General features: G+C 40.5%; 1 protein-coding gene across 1 annotated transcript in view; it reads left to right on the top strand.

The window, feature by feature from the left end:
* ARNT2 (aryl hydrocarbon receptor nuclear translocator 2) overlaps window positions 1-23,862 on the top strand; it is a 77,831-nt gene that overhangs the window by 28,012 nt on the left and 25,957 nt on the right. Inside the window, exons 5-10 of the mRNA XM_009644054.2 lie at window positions 6,783-6,885; window positions 8,881-8,946; window positions 9,352-9,437; window positions 18,361-18,437; window positions 20,544-20,678; window positions 21,549-21,623. Coding sequence (XP_009642349.1) covers window positions 6,783-6,885; window positions 8,881-8,946; window positions 9,352-9,437; window positions 18,361-18,437; window positions 20,544-20,678; window positions 21,549-21,623 — 542 coding nt within the window. The remainder of the gene's footprint in view (window positions 1-6,782; window positions 6,886-8,880; window positions 8,947-9,351; window positions 9,438-18,360; window positions 18,438-20,543; window positions 20,679-21,548; window positions 21,624-23,862) is intronic.

Genomic DNA, 23,862 nt, shown 5'->3' with positions numbered 1-23,862 from the left:
AGCTTAAAGCACTTGCTGAGCTGCATTAAACATGAGATAAAATTGTATCCCTTACAATTGTAGGAGTATAAATTCTTGAAGGTTTTTATTTTCTTTTAATTGTTGAATTAATGACGAATAATTGCTTTCCTCTGACATGAAGCTTATCAAGAGTAATTTAATATAAATTGATCAAATTTAGGCTATTTAATCTTCTTATTGAAGACGTTATGTACTCATAATGCATCCATTGTTTTCAGGAGGAGCTCTGCCAGCTGAATACCTCAGTTGGCGTAAAGCTGAATGTTCAGCTGTAGTTGGTGCATATGTGTAAACTGAGAAATGAAAAATTAAAAAAAAGCAGAGCTTCACTTCATTTTCTGGAACTTGATTGTTTATCCCAAGCAGTGACCTGTGTCTTACATCTGTACAAACTGTGGTGGAGTCAGTGTCCAACCACCAATGCTGCCTTCATGCACGTCTCTCATATCCCAGGGTACAGTAGCAGAGTTGGCTTTTCGATGCTACTCTCATGAGTGATAAAGACTTTTCTGTGCTGCCCCCCTATAAATGATAAATATTTTGTTTGCAATGTTGCACTTCTGTGTGATGGGCTGGCAGCAAATAGTTTTAGTTGAGAACACACATCTTTAAGCTGACCTCTGCTGCTAATTTCTGAAGACTTCATGTACTAACAGAGAGCATCACCACAGAAGAAGTCCTTTGTTCTCTGACCCTTCAGTCTGAGGGTCAGCGTGCGTTTGGAGCTGTGTCCAGAAGCGTCAGTACCTTGACCGTCACTTTGCTTTTATTTTTAATTATTTCCTCTTGTTTTTCTGCATCCCTGTCTTGCTTTTTCCGTTTTTATAGTAAGATAAAGGTGGTTTCAGTTTTCATAAGGATTTTTGGGTGCAGTATTCTTGTGTTCTGTTTGTCTTCCATGAGCAGCCTGTGGAGTATTTTTGATGAGCACAAAGTCATCTTTTGTTATCTTGTCCAAACCAAACTTAGTTTATCCTTTATTTTATTTTGCCTGGAAAGAAATATGTAGACAATCCGGTGGCTGAGAATAATTATAAAATACCTATCTTGTTCTTTGTAAGACAAGACACTACACAGCACAAAGCTTGCTAGGTTCGTGATGGCACTGAGGGCAAGGTGAGACTCCATGTCTTAATTCAGACTGTTTCCTTACCAGGTCCAAGATTCTGTGCATGACAGCAATCCGTCTACTGATGAGGTAGAGGGAAATGGAAAATTATATCATGTACTTTGCCAACAGTATTTTTGTGTGCATGATCTTTGTAAACAGGTAGTAGTGGTTTTGTAACAGGTGTTGCAAACGAGGGGTATTTCCATGCTGCAAACTGGATGTGATTGTTTTTAGAGGCAGTCATTTCAACTTGCACTGAAATTTTCACAGAAGTATGCCCTCATATAACAAACCTTCTTTCTAATTACAGACTGTAGGACTTTTAGGAACTGGAAATCCAGCAGAGAAAGCATTTGTGGTAGAATTAGGAGTTGAAGCTTATGGAGTTTTGAATCCACACACACACACCAAAAAAAAAAGAACTGAAAAAAATAACAAAGAACAGACTGTGTTTAATTACCAGGCTATAAACCTTAGCATTCAGTGCTTAAACGTGGAGGAACAAATCTTCTAACATGCTGGTGCTATTGTGGAAAGATGGATTTGAGCCAAACTCCCAGATTTGAAACCCCATGAACTTCAGTAGGCCCAGGCCAATCCTTGGCTTAGGTTCATCTCAAACATTGCAAGCACAAAAAAGGTATTTGAACATTCACAGTAGCAACTGGAGATCCAAAAGGGGAAGGTTCGTGCATAATCTGTGCGCTATTTGCACATGCAAGGGGCATATCTGTGCCAATGAGAACATTTGTCCCCTTGATCGTTATGAGAGCGTTCTTAGAGCATCTTTGGAAACATGCTGCAGCGTAACACGGAGGGAATGTTTCTGACACGTATCCTCAGCACTTGAACCTGTTACTAACCTATCTCTGTGGTGGAAAGAGCTTTATATGACTTCTGCAATTTTACCTAAATAATGAATCTCTTGCACGTCATCCTCACCTCTGTGGTCCCCTCTGACAGCCCTTTCCTGTAATGACAGCTGACGTCAGGTTCCTGGGTCGTGGGGTGGATTCCTGCTCAGAGGACAACTGGTTTATTACAGGATGAAGCAATACTGCCTTCTGAGTGGGGACTGTCGTGGGTAGATTTCAACAAATTATCAATTATACCCAGACCGACTGGAGAGATTTATGGGCTGGTTTTAATAGGGATTATACTCATTTATTTGCTTTCTGTTTTGCAGCAGGGTAAACTCTGGTTTCCTCTGAGCTGTGCAGCTGCTGTAAATGGTAATAGGACAGCAGTGTCAGTCAGAGTAGTGCTGTGATTGGGACACGCATCCTGCGCTGGCTGTGTCTGAGGGCTGCATCTGGAGCTGGAGAGGGGAAAAGTTTAACATGAAAACGAACTACATGCAATTACCAATTTATAGGGAAGCTCATAAGGAATCCAGATGGTGGTGGCACTGGGTTGTTAAAACTGTTCTTCTGAAGAAACTGGAAGAAGAAATTAAAAAAATGCACATGTGCACTATACAGCAGAAGTTGTCAGAGCGTCCTGGAGTATTTCGTATTAGTAAGAATATATTAATCGCCAAGTTTTACATCAAATGTACTTTGTGCTAAATAAGCATTTATCACCAAGATAGCAGCACCAGTGTAAAAAATGCAGGAACAGGTGGAGACAGGAATATTTTATGGATCTGTGACAGAGCTATCGTCAGAGCATGCCACCTCCTCAAACTGAGCTGTCGTGTGACGATGAATTCGATCTATGCTAGTTTGCTTGACTGCAACGTGGGACCTGCTGAGGTCCATCACATGAGCAGCTGCAGCGAACTGTAGACGGTATTTAAGCAGGTAGAAGATGATTTTGCAATTCCATCTTGGCAGAAGCGGGGCAGCGTAGGTCCATTTCCTTGTCAGAGTCAGGTGTGGAGTGGCAAGGACCCTGGGGAGAAATGGCTGTGACTTTCGTCTTGAGACCAGGTGACGTTGTATTGTCACGGTTGCAGATTGTCATAGCAATAAGAAGGCACTGCAAATACTGTGGTACAATTACAGCTTGTCCTGACTTCACTATTTTCCATCTCTCTGCACTTTAGAATTATCTGGTAAAAGCTAAATGCTCTAAGTCTAGGTCTAGAAGTGAAGATAGTTTTTCTTAAGCAGTTAGCGCAAAAGTAGAAGGGGGTAGTATCCAGACTGCCATCATGAAACAGGCGAGCTCTCCAAACAGAGCAAGCTCTTAGCGGTGTGTATGCAATACTGTGGGCAGATAGAGGCTGCAAGGACTGGAAAGTATTTCACCACGCCTTTTTCCAAAGCTAGTGTTTACCTGTGCTGCATGACCACAATGCTTGCGTAGCAGTCTCACAGCGGGTGGTTCCCAGTTTACTCTCCCAGATACGCTCTACACATCTGGGCAACACCAGCATTATGAACTTCAAAGCTCCAGCAGTGATACGAGCCCTGGTATGCCATGTCTTAGGAGATCCCTCTCATCCCAGGGAGGGTGCTGACAGGCTTGTTTCAGCTAAATTGAAAGCTTTGTCTTTAGTCTATTAACTATAATTCTTCCTCTTTTTAATATAATTTGATCATAGACTTCTAACAATATGAAACACAACCTGCTTGTTCATTATCAAAATCTGCACTATATTGTTAGAGCTCTACAAGGTTAACACACATGTGATGGACTATTGAAACAAGCTGGTGAGAGAGCTTTGTCACAGAATCATAGAATCGTTTAGGTTGGAAAAGACCTTTAAGATCATTGAGTCCAACCGTTAACCTAACACTGCCATTCCCACTAAACCCTGTCCCTAAGCACCTTGTCTGCCCATCTTTTAAATACCCCCAGGGATGGGGACTCAACCACTTCCCAGGGCAGCCCATTCCAGTGCTTGACAACCCTTTCTGTGAAGAAATTTTTCCTGATGTCCAACCTAAACCTGCCCTGGCGCAACTTGAGGCCATTTCCTCTTGTCCTATCACTTGTTACTTGGGAGAAGAGATGGACACCAACCTTACTACACCCTCCTGTCAGGCAGTTGTAGAGAGCGATAAGGTCTCCCTCAGCCTCCTTTTTTCCAGGCTGAACAACCCCAGTTGCCTCAGCTGCTCCTCATGAGCCTTGTGCTCCAGACCCCTCTCCAACAATGACCCCACATGCAATGGGTCGAAGGTGATCCTAGCTTTTCAACTGTGTCTCCTTTTCACTTAAAAAAATTCACTTGGAGTCAAAAACGAAACCACTCGACTTCATAATATCTATGTACCAAGCATTTCTCTGACTCATATCCCACATACCCCCTGCAGTGATTTTGTAAGTCAGGGCAAAATTTAGACTGTGATTTGTTATCTGGTACATACTTCTAAGACAATGCCAAACAAAAAGCTAAATTTAAAAACTATGACTTTTGTTGTGGGGGGTTCCAGACATGCCAAAGGAATGTGTGTCAGCAATGTTAGGCTTAGCAGCCACGTAATTTTTAAGTATACATATTTTTATAGATGCTCTTGGATGACAAAAACTGAGACGTTTCTATTAGCTGTTTGAGTTACGTTTACTGTCACTGCTTCTTGGTTATTACTGTCACTTCAAGAATTTATATTGGAATGGGAATGGGGAAAAAAAAGTGAACAGAATCCCTTCTTTTGTTTATGTGCATGACAAATTTATTGCATCCAAAGAGAAAAATGCCTTTAATTGTTTGATCTGGCTTTTGTGCTCATATGGGCAGCCACTGGGTCCTGCACGTATATTTTGTCTTTATTTGCTTTGTCATGTATTGCCTTTGTTTGTGAGTCAGTTTGCCTCATGCCAAATGATATTTTATTTCTCTGAATTGTGTGATTAGTTGAGGGGATGGGAAAATAGACTGTGGCTTTGAATATAGGAAATGAGACAGCAAAACGGACTTTCTGATGCAGGGAAGGGAAGTGCGTTTGGACCTCAGATCCATCCTACATCATAGGGTCAGCGCAACTGAGCTGGGAAATACGGCAGTATGATTTTTGCCAGCTCACACCTGAATCATACCTCTGTATTAATATATAGCCCAGCACTCTGAATCGAAGCATCTTCAGGAATTGCTCACAGGCTTGCTACCTTCTTAACCATCTGAGATATACCTTGGCAATACACCCAACGATGCGGTCTGACCTTCTGTTGACAAGGGTGGCTTTCCTCCAGAAGTAGTTATCTTTAGTATGCCTAGTCCTTTATCTAAAATACCCAGCTTTAAACTGTTTTGTAGTGATTTGATTTCCATTCATGGATGGAGGTAAATATTTTCAGTTAAAGTAATTCTGAAATTAATGTTTGGCAGTAGCATTATTTCAGAACTTAATTTTTGGACAGAGACTTTTAAGTAAATCCGATGAGGGAGACTTTGAATGTATCCTGCATGATTGCTTCAACTGAGTACAGAGTATATTGTATCTTATATTGCTGTAAACGTGGCTAGTTATATTCTGTAATTTCAGTTTTTGAAAGATACCTTTGTTAAACATGTAGGTTTGCTCATGGCCGTGTGTCATCAGCACTGGTGGCTGTCATTTAATTGCCTAGCAGCTGTTCCACTGCATTTCTCTTGCCCACTGTCACTTTTGTGGCTGCATCCAGGCCTGAAGCATTGTGGATCTGGGCCAGTGATTCATTTCTGGTCTGTGTTACTAGTGTGCAAGGTTTCATAGTCATCTGTTAGCAATTGAGCTGTAGATGCAAAAGTCCATTCCGTTAGTTCTTTGGTGATAAATAGTAGGATTCTAAGGTGGTATCCTGTACCCTGCCATTACTGATCTGAACCTATCTGTAGTAATCACCACCTTCTGTTTTATATCAGGAGAATGGAAAGATTAATCTGTTACTGCATTGCTACCTTTGTTTTTTAATAAAGACCTGCCCCAACATACTGTAGGAGCATCGGCTCAGCACTCCCTCCATCCTGTCCTCTCCTAATGACTTGGTTGCTGTCATCCCTTTTCAACGCTGTATCTGTGGGGTGAGGTTCTGAGGTTTGCTGTCAGCTTATGCTGATCAGCAGGATCCAGCTATGGACCTTGCATAGACCCTTGTTGCCATGTAGTGAGTCAGATCATCTCACTGATCCGGCTGAAAATGAACTTTAAAAATATGCTGACATGTCAGTTTTTGATCAGCTCTGAAAGGGCCCACCACAAGTCCTGCTGTGACATATCCTATATCTCATCACCAAGGAGAAAAGCTTAGTCGTGTGTATTCCTCACCGTCACTGCTGCCCTGAACGTGTGAGGTGGTGTTATGGTGAGTGTTCTGGATAGACACCAGAGAACAGGGAAAGAAGAGCAGCTGTCGGGGAAATGATGCATGTTGCTTTATCCGCAGTTCTGGTAAAGAGTGGAGCAAGCAGATCAAGTCAAACAGCTATGCTTGCTTTCCTTGTCTTCTCTGCCTCCAGACATTTGACCCTGCCTTGGACGTTGGTCTTGGGCCAACCGAGAAAAGAGCCATCACTGTTGTGACTCAGAGTCAGCTTTGCTGAAATCATTAGTTAAGCCAGCACATAACTGATGTGAGACCAGGATCAAGATTTTTTTCTTAGGCTTTTTTCCCCTAAATGGACTAAGGGCATTTAGGTTATGAACTTACTGTCATCTTCCTTTGTAGTAAATGGAATTAAATTTATGTACTAAACATCAGTTGCTCTCCCTGGCTTTTCTAGGACGAATCCTCGACTTGAAGACTGGAACAGTAAAGAAAGAGGGTCAGCAGTCCTCAATGAGAATGTGCATGGGATCAAGGCGCTCTTTTATTTGCAGGATGAGGTACACATTTACCTTGTATTCCTGTGATGGTTCCAGTCCCATCTCAGATTAGACTTCAGACGTTTTGTTGCACTAATTTGACCTTGCTTAAAAAACGAAGCTGTAATGACATGCTTCCATTAAGCATTTCCAGAATGCTCGCTTTTAGAACTGGAGTAAAACTGAAACCTGTCTTCCTTTACAATTAATGACAAAACATCAACTGATTTGTGTGTTGCACTTATTTTTATCAGTGTAGGATGCTTTCCTCAGAGAACTTTGTGACAACCTCACCCCTGGAATGTAAGCCATTGTCTCTTCTAGTCAAATTATTTGAATCAATACTTTGGGAACAAAGCTTTTGCAAGTGTAATGAAAGCCCAACTCTGTGTATTTTTTCAGCAAACCAATAATATTAAAAGAATCTTGAAGACAAACAGGAATTCAGTTGCAAACTTGCCAGCTATGTAGGAATTAACCTAAGCCTGGTATGAATTAACCAAATGCAGCTGGTTGATGCTAGATAAATGAGTAATTGTTAGAGGGGTTTTATTTTGCAATATTCCAACTTCTCCTGTATTGCTTGGGCTTCTTTAAAGAGATCTGCCTGCCCAGTGCTTCTGACTAGGGCTTGCGGGCACTTTTGTTGTTGTAGTGCTAATGGGATAAAATGCCTGTTGCTATTGCAATAAATTTCTCTCTATGTGGTTATGGGGGGAAAGTACATAATTACATCTGCAGTCTATATCCAATATATGTGTTGAAAACAGATGATGCAAAATTTGTTATGGAATGAAACACATAAACCAAATTATTTGACACGTTAAAACAGATCCCTGTACTTCGGTTATGTGGTGGAATTCTTCCAGTCACGTGAGGAAGCTGAATGTATGGCTCCTGGGTGCCTTTGTAAGGAGTTTATATACTTCATACCTGCAAAATTAGACTTCAAAGCTGTGGCTCCTTTTCTCCCCTTAACTGGGGGCAGAGAAATACAGCCTGGCAGAGACATCTGGAACATTGCTTTCTCTTCCTCCAAGCTGCGCATAGTGGTCACATGAGGAAGCCTTTTTTTTGTGCAAAGAAAACCAAGCCTAATGTCCCCAGCTTTTAAAACAACATTTCAGATTGCAGTTATTTCCTAGCACCCTGATTCTGTAAGCTCCAGTGCATGAGAGTAATTTTATACTTGCCAGTAGCCCCATTGTTTTTGTAATTCTAAATCTTATTTTAATTGTTCATTCCTTCTCCTTGGCAGTGACTGGTATTAAAAAAAAAAAAAAAAGGAAATAATAATTAAAAAAAAAAAACCTTGTGGGAAGAATGAGCCTCAAATAATGTGAACTTTCCTTGTGATTACTTCTTCCATTGTTATTGTTCTTTTTTCCATTGAAAATGAACTGGTTTTACCCTTCAAACTGTTTACTTAGCTTCAAATGGATTGTTAAAATTGTACAGTTAGGCATAGTTAGAAATATCACAGAATATACATGAACAAGTGTTAAGAAAAGTTACTTCACAGTATAAATAGCCCTTGCAAACATTAGATTAATAATGTTGTAGCTGGTGTATGGCAGTCAAAATGCTTTGTCCAGGGGAGCTACTGGAACACTGAGGTTGTTTTGTACGGGTATTTGGGAGCCTTATTTATGCTTGGCTTATATTCTTCTCTGGTTTTCACCCTTGTTTTATAGTATTTTGAAGTGTATCTGTTCTTCAGCCACTCTTGGAATATCTATTTCAAATAGTCTTTAGGTTTGGGGGGGGGCGGGAGGGAATCTTTTTGTAGTCTCTTCTGTTTTTCCTTGTAAAATAAAGAAAATATTTGTAGCACATCCAAAAAGGTCAGCCTGTGGAAGCAGCAAGTTCTAAGAAAACAAGAATCTGGGACTTTCTGTCAGAAACAAATATCCATTGTTGTCTACTTATATATATGAATAAAGATCTTAAAATGCCTTTTCATCTTGGGTATTTATATTAATTTTTGAGCCATTTCAAATATGAATTTACTTTTAGGTGTGGAAATGCTCCTCTGGATCATTTACCTCTGAACAGAATAACCACCATGAGAAAAAGATACAGGTACTATGACTTAATTTATCACAGCAATTAGTTGCCATAAGCACTCTCATTTTCTACTAGGCTAATGCTCACTCAAGGAGTACTACCTGGACAAACATCTGCATTAGCACACAATGTAAAATAGCAATGGATCTTTTTGCAAACCTTGTGCAAGACAGTCAACTTTGTCTTAATCAGCTCCATCTCTGAAATAAGCTTCAGTATCTTTCTCAGACAAATATTACGGAAAAAGGTGCTGCTTGGATAGCATTGTAATGGAGCTGACATTGTACACAACTCTGGGTTGACAGTTGTTTCTAACATAACTTACAAATATCAGTGAATCATTAGTAGTCATAGTTTAAAAACATAAAGTTGTTATGTATATCAACCACCATGATATTTTTGCTTTTCTGTTTCATTTAGGAATGGTCTTGGCCCAGTAAAAGAAGGTGAAGCACAGTATGCTGTTGTCCATTGCACTGGCTATATCAAGGCTTGGCCACCAGCAGGTGTGTATCTATCTCATTTGAAGGTGGCGTGTACTGCGCTACCTGCAAGACAGTTGAAAACCTGGCTCAGGATCCTTTGCCAGTACAGAACTAGGCTGAATTTCAGTGGGGTAACCTATTCAGTCTCATATTGAGAAACTTTTGATATCGAGGAATCAGCTGTTGTTACTCACTCAGAGCCTCCCTGTTTTCCCTTGTGAACCCCTTCGCAGTTTCGTTGGCAGAGCCAGCAGTGGAATTGTTGGTAATGTGAGATTACAGCAGCTGGGGCCAAAAGTTTTCAAGCTGATAAACCAACATAAAAATGGCCTGATTTTAAGAAGGTAAACCCAAAGCATTTGTACCTCTAGAAAACACCAACCAGTGCTTTTATATGTAAGTACTGAGTTGCAGGCACCTACATATGAAAATGTCTAATTTCAATTTAGGTGCATAGGTCCTCACTTCAAAGTAGTGGTATTAGTGGATAATGTTCAGTCTTTGTATTAAGTTCTGTTTTGAGGCTGTTTTTTGGGAAACAAGTCTTGGCATATTGCTTTGAACTGCAGAGAAGAACATTTACCTGCTCTAACTCAGTATTACATATGGGAATATTTACCTTTGAAAAATTCTGGGAGACAGTGGAGCTCATCCAGACATTATCGTGAACTGGATTAGTTGACTTTGGCATTTGCAGTAGTTGAAGAGGCTTTTTGCAGTATGACAGTGCCTGCTGGCATGAATCAAACCATGAGTTCTCTTGCCCTTTTTCGGTCATATACCACAAGCATAGATCACATTTATTCGGGGATTATGAAAGCTAAGAGGTTTGCACTGAGTCTGTACAGTGGCACACAGACACCAGCGTGCGGATGTGAACTTCTTGTCATTTTCTGCTGACCTGCAGTTTTCGAAGAAGAGGAAAACCTCACCTCTTGTTGCTAATAGGATTTAATATACTTCAGTGTGCTGTAGGAGTCAAAATGTTTCAATTCCATTTCTATCTCAAAAGAGTGAGAGCACAGTGTGTGCAAATTGCTCTGTGAAAATGAAAGGGGTTTTTTTTGTTTTCTTCCACAAAGAAATTAACTTTTCTATTGGTAATTCCAAACGTAATTGAATTCAGTCTTGATATATGGGACGTCTCTTCAGAAAATTAAGAGGTCAGCTGAGGTTTCTTTTGCTCAAATGAAAAGCTTGCTGTGTGTTATGGGACATTTAAAGAGGTGTAACCCTTCAGGGCATGTACGTTGCTGATGCAGAGCTGCAAATGCATGAACTCAGGCCGGTGCTAGGTTACAACGTCAGCAGTACATGACTTCCAGTTGCCATTTCTGCAGGGGAGCAGGCACTGCAGTGCAGGAGCATGGGATGAAAAGGATCTTCTGGATCTTTGAGTGCCCCATTGCCAGGTATCACACTCTAAGTTCCAGGTTATGTTAGTGAGGTGTTTTCCCTGTCTCCAGCTCTTCCAAATCCTCACTGCTCCCTTATGCTTAGCAACCTCTCTAATTTCCAGTCCTCAGTAGTTTATGGGAAGTTTATGCTGGTGTATTCTTAGACTATATTGCACTGAAGATCAGGCAGGAGTTTTCCTGCTTTGTGTGTATCTCCAGCATTCTGGTGCATTTCCAGAAGGAGGTCATATCCTGTTAGCCTTGACTTTGCAAAGTTAAATCAGCCCACTTCTAATCTCCACTCTCCATTCTCTTTTCTTTACCCTTGTGTCTTTTCTCTGCACTTGTTCACGTTTTCACTTAACTTTTCAAAATGTGGGTCACCAGAACTCTACACTCGTGTCCAGATGGGATTGTAGTGATGTATCATAAAAATAATTATTTCCTATCTTGACTGGCAGTGTATGATATGGCATACTTCTCTTTTGTATGGTGCATCCGGCTGGCATCCTTAATCACCTAATATACATAATAGGGTGCCCTTTTCTCACTTGTCAACTCAAAATCTTCCAGGTCATAGCAAAAATAGCTTTGAATTGTGTGATCTTTCAATTATTAATGCGAAGTTTCATCGCATTTCTGTTGCTGTAGTTTATGACTCCTATTAGTCCCCAAGTGCATGCTTATGCATTTAGTAATGTTGAATTTCATCCCATTTCTATTACTCCATTCCTCAAATCACATGGTGCTCCCTTATGATATCCCAGTGCTCCTCCACAATGTTAATGCCTCCAAACTGTAGCACAATCCTAAGGGATGTTTTAGATTTTGACACTTCTGTGGAATTTCAGTGGTCTTTTGTGTTACCATCCAAATTGTTACTCATCATAGTCATGCCTGAATGCCTTTTTTAGCACATATAGTACTGAATTGGGGCCTCTTTCGTGAGTGTTTATTTGCCCTCCCAGTCATCTCCACTTCGTGTTGGTGATTGTCATGTATCCATTGGCTTTTGGAGTTGAATGGGAATATCCATGGCCTGAATGGGTCCCCAGTACGTTTGGGTAAATAAGTGGCAATATCACTGCATTTCTTCTCATTTCCAAAGGTAACTCAACCATAATCTGCAAAGCAAATGAAATAACTGCAGCAGTATTTCAATCTGCTAAGGTTTTTCTACCCGGTAATAAAATTTCTTTTGTTCAAATTAGCTAGAGAGTAGGAAGCTCCTGGCCTTTGCATCGTCTCTGGATTCTGGGGAATAAATGGGTTTGTGCTAAAACGCCACTGTTTAAAAATTCAGCTATGGAAAGGATCATTTTCATTTATTTTTCAGCTGCCAAGTGGACATTCTAATATAAACTCCATATCCTTTTCTTTCAGAGCATGCAAATGTGGCATGTGCCTTCTACAACTCACATACAACATGTAAAACATTCATAAACAAAATAAAAAATATTTAACAAACGTGCTTAATCTGTACTTCATCTCATTTGTTTAGCACCTGGTATTTTCTTTTCCTGGGTTGTTTTGCATTGTCTGTGGCCAATGTGTTCATTTTTTGGTGCCACAGTGGGTATAGCACAGTCAGTATTGATACAGAAATACTGACAAGAGTAGTGTCAGGTGGTAAGACAAGAACTGCTCCATGTTCATTGTTAGTGCGATAGACTATGGGGTTTGGTAACACTGCTGCTGTGAGTAGTCTATGCTAAATCTCCTGAGTAATTCAAATACTTAAAACAGGTGAAAACAAGTGACAGTTGGCATCAGTATGGTGGCATCTTTTAAGGACTGGGAGTCTTTTTCACAGATCTAAAGTAGAAAGCAAATTGTGTTATGGCTCAGGTCTGTGGTCAGTGTGAAATCACTTCGCACATCTAGCCTGACTTTTTTTTTTTTTTTGTCCCTTATCCTGAGTGGAGCAGGAAGGCTCACTTATTGGCCGATTGCCCTTTTTCCCTGACAAATGAGGAAATGAGAGAGAAAACACGGGAAGCATCGTGCCTCATCCTCCGCACAGAGCTGAGCTCGGAGCATGCAGGACCCGCAGGCAGCACCTGCCTCTCCTGTGTTTCCTAACAAAGCAGACCTGAGCGCGCCCTGTGTTCCCCTGGAAAAGGAGCTGTTTGGCTGTTCCCTTAATGCAGTGTGCTTGCCTCTGAGGGAGTGGGGCACAGAGAGAAGACCGAGCCGCTTTGAGGAGCATGTCCGTTCAGGCTGGGTTTGTTAATGGTCCGTTCATTTTCCTCCATTGTGCCTGCAAGAGGACGGTAAAACTAAGCCCAGCATATGGTACCTACACACTTATATCCCCATAAATTATATGTTGTCCTCAAGTAATTGGGGTAAACTTTGTGTAGAACTCAAGGGAAAAAGAAGTCAGATATTCCAGACCAAGTTCCAACCAGTTAGATGTGCTCATTTCTTATGTGGAGTGTATGCTAGATTAAATAATGACAGTGCGGACTTGGATTATTTTGAGTGAGGTAAAAAGACCCCTTGTTTGAAACTGGCTGAGCACAAGTTCCAGCCCTTGTCCCCCTGTTCCTGGTGAAGCAGCTGAGAAATGCTGACCTTCTCCGGATCATTCTGTTTTCAACTTAAGCAAGCATTTGTTTTTCTTCTTTTTTCTTTTTTTTCCCCCTCTGAGCATCTCATTCCTGGAAGGAGATGAATCTTATGTGGTCCATATGATATTTTCCTAATGTTTTTTTTTTTTCATGCTGTAACAACTGATGGAAAATATTTGGTGGAGAGAGAAGATACAGGCTGTCAGGATGTTGCTAGTTTTCTGTAAATCAAAGCCAGGACCTGCAGAAAAACACATAGGCTTAGATAGATACTTATTTCAAAAACTTCAAATAAAAAGTCCCAGAATAATGTTAAATTCAAATACTGTTGAAATATTTTTTTTTTCCTCCTTAGTTTTTTATCTTAAAAAAGAAACATTTTAGTCTTCCAAGTCAGACTTACGGTAACGTCTTAACCACAGCATGCCAAAGCTGTTAGGTTATTTTAAAGTTTTGGCCAGAATCTGGATGTTTGTGCAAAGTACTCCCTCTTCCAATACAAAACAAAATAGTTGCTTGAGTATTCTTTGCAGTGCTGTCATTTTTAAGGCTTTTTTTTTTTTTTTTTTTAAAGAAGAGTTTACTGTTTGCTGGGATTTTTCACGAGATTTTTCCTTGGTATGCTGTAAACATCCACAGCCTTTTTTTGTGAAAGCCTTTTTCCGTTGTTGTGTATGGGAGATGATGGCGTCACCCAGCGCAGTTTCGTGGGCAGGCGTGTAACTATCAGAAATGGTTCTGATGGAGGCAGGCATTAACAGGGGATTGTGAGTGACCGCTGGACACTTAAATTACATCCTTCTAAAGACTCATAAATAATTTGGTTTTGAGCGTAGTGAAGTAAAACCACAAATCCACTAACACTGTTCTGCGTCTCGCAGAAAATAATGGGGCAGAAGGATGGAGAAAGAAGGCAGAAAATGAAGCTGTTCTGTTGTTAGAGCCAACTGGAAGCTCATTGGGAAAACTAAAAAGTTCCTTATGTCCACACAAACAAATGCCGTTACCCTGTGGGAAACTGTTTGCTGGCATAAAGGACACTTGGAAATTAAATATAACCTCCAACAGCACAGCATTCTATTTGTGATGCTCAGTTGCAGGCTTAGCTTTGCAAATTGTTGATATTAACTTGAACAAGCGTAGCACTGTATTTATTATTCAAGGGGGGCATATATTTGGTCTTGAGAAATAAAGCCTTTCTCAGGGTTACACATAAAGAATGTGAATAACTAATGTATGTTTATTTTGTTGATGCCTCCTAAAGATCAGTTTCGTGGCTGATTTCCTGGAGGCTTTTGCAACTTTTGTTGGAGATCCTGGTGGTACTTAGTGGTGTTAAGGAGCAATATTACGTTATGGTAGGGGCTGGACAAACCAGTATTAAGTGCAGTACAGATATATTTATTTACCTGTCCATACTGCAGGACGTTGAATAGGAAATACGCTAAAGCAAAAGTAAATCTCTCTAGGAATGCATCTCATATATAATAAGCTCACCCACAGTTGAAACTTTGTAACTATCAGCAAGAGAGCAAAGAAAACAATTTCCCTGTATGGAATGCTGTCAGTAATAGCACCTACATGGCAGACAAGCAATCATTTTGGCATATTTTTACTCCAGGCACTTTTGGGGAAGGGTTAGCAATTCACTGGGTCCTTTATTGATTAATTCCAGGCAGATTGTTTTTTATTCATAGGGTATCTTGCGGGGTAACCCAACTAATACATTTTCCAGTGTGTTATGCAGACCAAATGTAATCCATCTTGGAGGGGGGAAAAAAAAAGATGAAAATTAGAACAGCCTCCCTTGCCAACAGAGTGACATCAGAAATGGTGTTTCTTAGCTAGGTTTAATTTTGGAGATTGTTTATGTTGCTTTGGGTTTATTTGGGCAGTAGCAAGCATGGACCAAGTTCCTAAAAAGGAAAGTGTTGTTGAAAGCTGCAGAAAAAAGATTATGCGAAGTGGAAGCCATCCAGCTGAGCGTCTTTGCTGTCCTTTGCAATACACTGCCACTAAGGAAAAGACTGAAAAAGCTTTTGAAGTCAAGGGAAAATGCTTTAAATCTGTCCTTCTCAGATGGAAAACTCCATTTTAAAGGGACCTTTTGATTAAGGTTATCCAGCTAGAACACCTAGAATTATTTCCTTAAAACAGCACTTAGGCCCGTGTGTTACAAGTGGCCTAATTCTCAGAAGTACCAGGCATCCACCAAGAAAATCCTCTGAAGGTGGTAGGACCTAGAATCGCCCACGATCTTTGAAATCAGAGCACCTGTACCGAGCTCTCTGAATGTAACTGTGATTGCTTCAGGCAGCAGCGTTTAAAATGTTTGTTCTTTTGGCTGACGGTTGAACTTGCAGGTTTATCCCGGTGTGGAGTTTAGGACTGAGGAGTGAGAGGCTCCTTATCCATCTCCCAGGGGGATGCAGTCCCTGCTGCTGTCTTCCAAGCAAAGTGTTAGGTCAACTCTTCCATTGCTCCAGTGCTTTCTTTCCTCCCATGGTTTTGTACACTGATGTGTTTCTTTTGCAGCAGTCTCAGCGACCTCATGCTCCATCCTGAAGTGCTTCATCATTTAACTTGTCCTGCTCTCAGTTCACGCCTCAGTCACTGCTTTGTAAGGTGAAACTGCTGGATTCCAGTTATCATCCCCTGCAAACCATGTGCAATTTTCAGTTAACCATTTTCTTATTTGAAATTGAATTGCTTATGTGGAGGAGTCTAGGTTTAGTTTTGGGAGCTCACCTTTCCAGGCCCCCAGATGTGTGTGAGGTGATAGCAGCCATGCGTCTGCCAAAATTTTGTCTAAAGTGAACACAGTTTTCAGTAGGTATGTTTGCTGCTGCTTTTCCAGGGTAATTTTCTCTCTCTCAAGAGGCAGCCAAATTCAGTTCCTTTGCCTATTGGAGCTGTCATTAGCTGATTACAAAGTCTTGTATTGAAGAAGTAACTGTGTGTAAATACAGCTAGGAAGGAAAACAAAATACTTCTGTAATATGAATCTCTTAACTGTAGTTTCATGTCAGTGGTTTATGCTCTTCGTGGTATGCTGGTGTCTCAGAGCATGGGACTTATTTGTGATTGGGCTCTTGTTTGTAGTTTGCCTGGTGTGTAACAGAAGAGAGACTGGAATAGCAGTGTGTGAAATACCAAAGCAATGCTTTGTAATTTAACTGCTTGAAGGATAAACTGATAAACTGCAGGCAGTGCAGAACAGTCCCACAGGGAGGGTAAGTGCAGGTTGTCTTCATTGCAAGGACGTTCTAAATCAGATGAAGGATCTTGAGTGAAAGTTTGGAGCCCTAGTAACCCACAGAGGACCTTTATCGTAAGCACAAAATAATGTTTAATTGAAAAATAACACGTGTTGATTCCTTCCAATGTTCTTTTTGACTTACGTGTTTAATAATTGATTTCTTAAAATGTACTTGTAAGGTCACATACAGCCCCCTCGATCTTCTCATACAGCTTCTAAGAAAACATTTCAGAGGAGCATCCTGGCGTTTGGTGAAGAATATCACGCAGGTTTAGAAGCTAAGGAGTTATTGAGGGCCAAATTTGTATCTCTGCTTAGTAAGATCATTGTGTAGAAGACAAGGGGATTTTGCCCACCTCTTGTAGTGTGTGAAGTTGAAATTTGTACTGCATATCAATTTCCCGCCTGTTAGAAGGGGCAGTAACGCTCCTCCTTTGTAAAGCTCTTGAGATCCCCTGATAAAACACTAGTTATCTGTTGTGGGCTGCAAATGAAGTTAGGCCCCCGAAATTGTGAATTCCATTGCAAATAAAGTTTGAATATATTATACAAAAATACAGGGTTTTTTCTTTCATACTTTGTGTATTTTATTTTATTATGTAGCTCAATGGGAACTGAAAAATGCCTGTAGAGTGCTATTTAGAAACTGATTGTCAGTTAAGATTCAATTATTTTGGTACAAAGTAACTTCCTTTGGAGATTATTTCGGTTCATTCAGCGGCATTTATAGTCATTTTTCAAAGGCGTCATTTAAGGAAGTGGTATGCTGTCATCCTCTGCACGGTCCAAAGATTGACTTACGTTGGGAATTACAAATTTTGATAATAAAGTGGCTGTTGCTTCATAATTTGCAATTAATTTCATTAATGCTTTAAAATGCCTCTTAAATTATTCACTGCCTGAATTCCTTGAAAAGCCTTGTGAAAGAGTTTACAAATCACTTAAAATAAGTCAGCAGTGTCACTCTTCAAAGATGTTTTTTCAAGCGCTTCATAGGAAACTGGTATCTTAAAACTGGAGTTGGGAAACAGCCTTAACTAAAAGGCCTAGCAACTAGCGAGTAAACAGAGCTAATACGAATGTTCCTATTTGTGAAACACTGAGGTGGAAATCAATACGCATGTATGTTTTGAAATTATTCCTGTGTTTATAATAGTTACTCCTGTTACACAACTGAAACAAGCACTGTTAGCAAAGCATCTGCATTTCTTCAGTCTTTCAACGGAATGACCCAGATTTAGTCCATTATAGAAAAAAGTAAAACCAGCTGTTAAATAAGAGCACAAAGTTAATGAAAAATCTAGGCTGTCCCTTGTTTTAAAGGCTCATTATAATAGATTATTCACAAAGAAAACTGAACATAGTGCACATTCACTGAACATAGTAAGTGACCACATGGTTCCGGTAACATGCTGTGGAGAAGTACTCATGGAAATGTTATTGTCCATCTCTGTGTGTAATGGAATTTTTGTATCTGCTTTGTCTTTGGCAGCCAAAAATAGCTGCAGTAGGTACTGTATATGCCTGTGAGGTATGTAGGATCAAGCATGACTGAGAAAGATCATCTGATCTGAACGCAGAGATAATGCATTAATAAGACAATAAGGTTATTTGGTATGATTTAGAGCATCTAGAATAGCATAGAAACAGGCCAGAAGCATCTCTGCTCATCCCAGTTTACTAATTATAACAGCATTTGTTATTATTTACTTTAGGAATGACTATACCAGAAGAAGACGCTGACGTGGGACAAGGTAGTAAATATTGCCTTGTGGCAATAGGAAGGCTTCAGGTAATGCCAGTCTTTCCTTATACAAACTACTTCTGAAAGCGCAATTGGTGGTGTGGTTTAGTTGTAAAGGATTTGCACAAAGGTCTTAACTTCTAACATGCCTACAAACTACGAAGCGCCTTGATGTCCATTTGCAGCCAGTGACTTACAGAATCATAGAATGGTTTGGGTTGGAAGGGACCTTAAAGATCATCTAGTTCCAGTCCCCTCTGCCTTGGGCAGGACTTGTTTAGGACATGTCAACAGAGCAAAATGAAAATGAGATTTTGGTGCATATGTGTATTTAACACAACATCAGTGGCAAAGATGCTCCTGGAGCGTGAGCATGTACAGAGCTGCTATTCTCTAGGGTGTGTAGGGCTGGGATATTCTACATTCTGAGAAATGTGGGAGTACAGGTGCTGCAGATGGTAGGTTAAACTGGCTCCCAAAGCTGGTGATATGCTGCCTGCTATTCTTTCGTTCATTCTCTCTCTCTGGCTAACCAACTACTTGAGAAACAGTGATTGCAGGAGTTATTCTGGAAATGGTAAAGATAAGGCAGTCAAGAGGCACTTCACAAATAATAACTTCATTCTCAGTGTGTACTGTAGCGTGCATTCAGATGTGATGTCAGCCTAGGGAACTGTGAGAATAAAATTTTACTTCCTTTTTGTCCAGACAGTTGCAATTGATGTTTAACATTTTCTTCCTTTATCCATTGCTGATGAGAATTCTGAGCAGGAGCTAGAGGAGTTGCAGTGAGTCTCCTTCACCGCAGCAGGGAGGCTACTTTTTATCTTCCCAGTCTGGGAACTCTGCCATGGGTGACTGTGTTTGAGCCTCCTGCATGATCTCCTGTTGGCCTGCACTCTTGCCATCTGCTAGGATGGCATCGCTCCTTCTTAAAAGGCAGAACGACTCTTTCGTTAGAGGACAGGTGCCAAACCCATCTTATTTGAGGTGAACAGCCTGCACGTTACTGCAAGTGTTAACACTTCTGCAGAGTGTGTGTCCATTGCGATGGCAGACCTGCAGAAGTATTACATGATGGTTTTTACATTAATCATGCTTTTATAGTAAAGGCTAATATATTCCACTAAAGGAGAGAAAGAAGTTATGGGGATTTGTATATTACAGCTGCCAAAGAAAGGTGATTTCTGAGAAAATCACTTTAGTAACATGTGGAGTGTCAAAACGTGTGTTACATGAGAAGAGCCAGCAGGGTCTGTGAAGGAGGGCAAGAGGAGGCTCTGTGGATGGGCTTAATCACAAAGGAGTCAAGGTGCACAAATTAAAAACTCTGTTCTGTAACAGCAAATTGAAATCTTGCATACTGGCTGATCTCCTTCAAGATGGAAAAAACCCTAGATTCTGCTCTTTTTGCATTGGGAGATAGCTCTGGAAGTTGTAAGAAAAACAATGGTTCCATTAGGAATGAATGGATATGAAGTGGCCTGATTCCACAGGTTTCAGGCAGACAGCTGGAAATGCATCATTCTCTCCGATGAGATATGAGGAGCATTTATAGGAGGACTGTGTTTTTTCATTATGAGCAGCTACTTGCTCGTCTAATATCGCCTACATCAACCTCTGGAGAACCTTGTTCAGGTCCTCTGGGTATTTCAGGTGAGGTTCATTTCATGTGAAAGTTGAGTGTTTAGTCTGAGCTGGTCCTATTGGATATGTCTACAGATAATGAGTTGGCCTCTTCTAGAGATTGACCTTCCTATCCTAAAATGGGTGGAATGAATTGTCCTCTGCAAGTCTCTCATTCTTGGTTGACAAAGGTAGGAACCAAGATGCCTAACTTTCATGTGGTGCCACAAAGTGAGATGAATCCAGCTGTACTTAATTCCTTACTATATCCCTCCTTCTTGGGAACTTCTGGTGTATTTGTTTTCCTGCTGTACTGCTAAGCCTAGGTAGGTGCAATGGGGTGAGGTATTTGCCCTGCAAACTAGACCAAAGGCTGTTCTGTGTCATTTATTTGTGCTGCTGTTTTATTTATAACTTCCTTTAGTAGTTGTTACTCTGCCAACAGATCTTGTTCTTTAGCTACATAATCAAATTTGACGTAAGGTGACTGTTTTGTGGACTAAATGCTGTGGAATTCATTGATCATAGGTAACCAGCTCTCCAGTGTGCATGGACATGAATGGCATGTCAGTCCCAACCGAGTTCTTGTCTAGGCACAACTCTGATGGAGTCATCACCTTTGTCGACCCAAGGTGCATCAGCGTCATTGGCTACCAGCCCCAGGTCAGTGAGTCGCTGTAAATGTGGAGAGTGGTTAGAGCTAATGAAGAAAATTCTATTTGTGTGTTAAAACCAAAAGCAGCAAAACACGACATATTTGTAGCTGATAATTTGTGTATCATGCACTAAATGCCATTCATTTTTCTTTGCTGTCCACGCCTCTGTAAAATTTCCAGTTTTCCCCTTTGTTATGTATTTACCTTTTAGAATCAATTAGAATCTTAACAGCAAGATGCTTTAAACCTTGCACAGCTTTCCAGCGAAGACATTTCTGTGATAGAAAGTTAACAGTGCTTGGAGAGAGTTTTAGTCCTGTAGGTCTTTACTTCTGCCAATCTGTTGAACAGTAAGCAAATATCATTTATGGCATCTATTTTCCTTTAGGCTTACATCTGTTCCTCTGAATAGGTGGCTAGTCACAGAACTGAGTAGAATAGTGAATGAGCTCCTGACTACCACAACTCTTCCTCAGATAACTCTCAACAGTTGCAATTTAGAGGCAAAAATAATAATTTGTTGCTCATTTGGTTTTCCCATTTATTTTGATTTTAGGTAGCTTTATAATAACTTTTTGCAAAAATTAGTGCCATAAAATGAGCTGTAGTAGAGGATGTCAGTCTTTCCAAGACACCATTTTACAGATATTAAAAAAAATCACTTAAAATTCACTTGTAAATACATGTATCTATGCAACGGTACAAATATAATGTGGGACATGATGCCTACAAACCTTGTTTGTATGATTCGTCCCCAGTTAACTGAATGGTCCCACTAAGGGTGGTAGATCTAGTGTCTGCAGGGATTACTTGCAGATCTACACGTGGATTTGTGTTGTGGTCTGGGTTTTTTACACAGCTTTATGTTTTATTCTAGGATCTTCTGGGGAAAGATATTTTAGAATTCTGCCATCCTGAAGATCAAAGCCATTTGAGGGAGAGTTTCCAACAGGTGCTGTGTCCTGCTCCTTTTCTTCTGCCATTTTTTTTTTGTTACCTTTTTGTTAAGACAAATAGCTTTTATTTTTCATTTCAGAGTGTTTTTCTGATACGAAACAATGTGTTAATCAGTTACTAATCAGTTAAACTACATAAATGGTAAACTGCAACACCTGTTTGCTGCATTTTCAGAAATGTCACCTATTTATACATTTTGTTTCCTTTTCACAAAAAAATTAAATGAATGTTCACTGCACCATTAGAGCTGTTTTGGAGATGCCTGTGTAGATCCCACTATGTTAAATGGTAACTGGAAGTATTTACCTTCCAAGGTGGGCTGCTGATATGAACGTAGTTACACTCCTCTGTGATGCTAGATTGTTTATGACCTAAATTCTCTTCCACCACTTCACATTAGTAGAGAATTTGGCCCTTCTCCCTATTAGGAATGGAAATGCAGACAGAAATACAACATCTGGAAAGAGTTACTGATCTGGATTCATTTTTACAGTGGGCCATATTTACATCAGCTATATCAAAGGCATTTATTCTGGTGTAGAGCTTATTGTTTCAAATTGATCTGGGACATACAGCCTTATGCTTGCTGCTGGTCTTTTCAGCGCCTTCCCTGCTGCACTAGAAAGTGCGGTATAATATGTTCAACTGATTATGAATATGAAATATGAAGCGACTTCTAAAATCATTTGTATAGCCCACTATTTATAGAATCATAGAATCGCTTGGGTTGGAAAAGACCTTTAAGATCATCGAGTCCAACCGTTAACCTAACCCCCATCCCACCACATACAGCCTTATGCTTGCTGCTGGTCTTTTCAGCGCCTTCCCTGCTGCACTAGAAAGTGCGGTATAATATGTTCAACTGATTATGAATATGAAATATGAAGCGACTTCTAAAATCATTTGTATAGCCCACTATTTATTCAGGCATGGCATGGAAAAATGGAGCTTGAAAAGCCTCTCCAGGGAAAACAGCTAAATGCTGTTCTGTGTCCATAGAATAGATTATGAAACTGAGGTTATGGTCTCTACAGAAGTGTTTGAGATAGTATGAATTATCAGTACTCTTGAGCTATTTCTCACCACCCCCTCCCTCAAGCGGAGGCTACCAACCCCATTGCAGGGCTAGCAGAAAAGACTGTGAGCACTCTGGCCCACTTCAGTGTCCCTTGAACAGACTGAGTTCAGACAGCAGCTAAGGACCTTTTATATTCAAGACATTGATTCACAGGCAGGAGCCTGTGAGAGTTAGATGCTTGAAGCAGGTCACCACAGCCAGTCATCTTCTCTGCCCCACCTTGGCTGGGGGTGAGATGCTGCAGCGGAACCTACCTGATAAGTTGTCACCAGGAATCAGGTCCTACTCCCACTTCTCTCCTCCCCTCCCTCTTCCTCTCCCTTCCTACTGTCCTGATTAGCGCTGAGGGACTTGCCAGGTAGGCTAGCTAAGGGACTAATCACGTTTGCATGGGACTAGCTTTCAGCTGGTTCAGCTTCCTGAACCTTGTGCTTGATTGCATCGGTGGTGCAAGAAGAGCAGCGAGAGTGCGTATGCTGGTTTTTCACTAATGCCCAAATGATTGATTCCACAAATTTATCCAAGACACAATGACAGAGAGCTGCTGGATAATAACGTGTCAAACATACGTCTTTGAAGTGATTGCCTGGGGCTCAGAAGGGCTGACTAACATTCAGGTTAATGACTTGGTCCTCGCTGTGTTCCCTGAGAGTGAGATCGGGCCAAGGGAAGCTTCCGGTGTATCCCTGAACTCAGTTGCTGGGGACTTCGCTGTCATTACTCGCTCTCAGGCATATGCATAAATGATTTGATGTATCAGGGACCTACATGGTTTGCTTAAGGTCCTACAAAAATACAGGAGGAAAAAATGCAGATTAGAAGTGAACATTCCTGTTCATTCGACCCGTGTCCAATCTATGAAAATATTGTGCTGTTTCTTTAGAAGGCAATTTCTTTTTCAGGATATTTTTGTTCGGTTACAGTAGCAGTGTGATTTGGGCTGTTATTTCAGTCATGCAATAAAAGACTGAAGTAAACAGTTAAGCTATGCACCAGGTGGTTTTTATTTCTAGAGAATGTGAGAAAGTAAAGGTTAAACATCAGCTTTGAAATTTTTTTTGTGCCGTCTTGTTTGTGTGCACTTTTTAAAGACAGTTCAGGATTTTCCCACCAGCGATCTCTATGCTTTATATATTATTACAGAATTAGTGCTTGC

Source organism: Egretta garzetta, unplaced genomic scaffold, assembly GCF_000687185.1.
Source record: "Egretta garzetta isolate BGI_Z169 unplaced genomic scaffold, ASM68718v1 scaffold287, whole genome shotgun sequence".
Lineage (NCBI taxonomy): Eukaryota > Metazoa > Chordata > Aves > Pelecaniformes > Ardeidae > Egretta > Egretta garzetta.
Note: the sequence above shows the minus strand (reverse complement) of the source record. Positions and strands in the feature narration are given on the sequence as shown.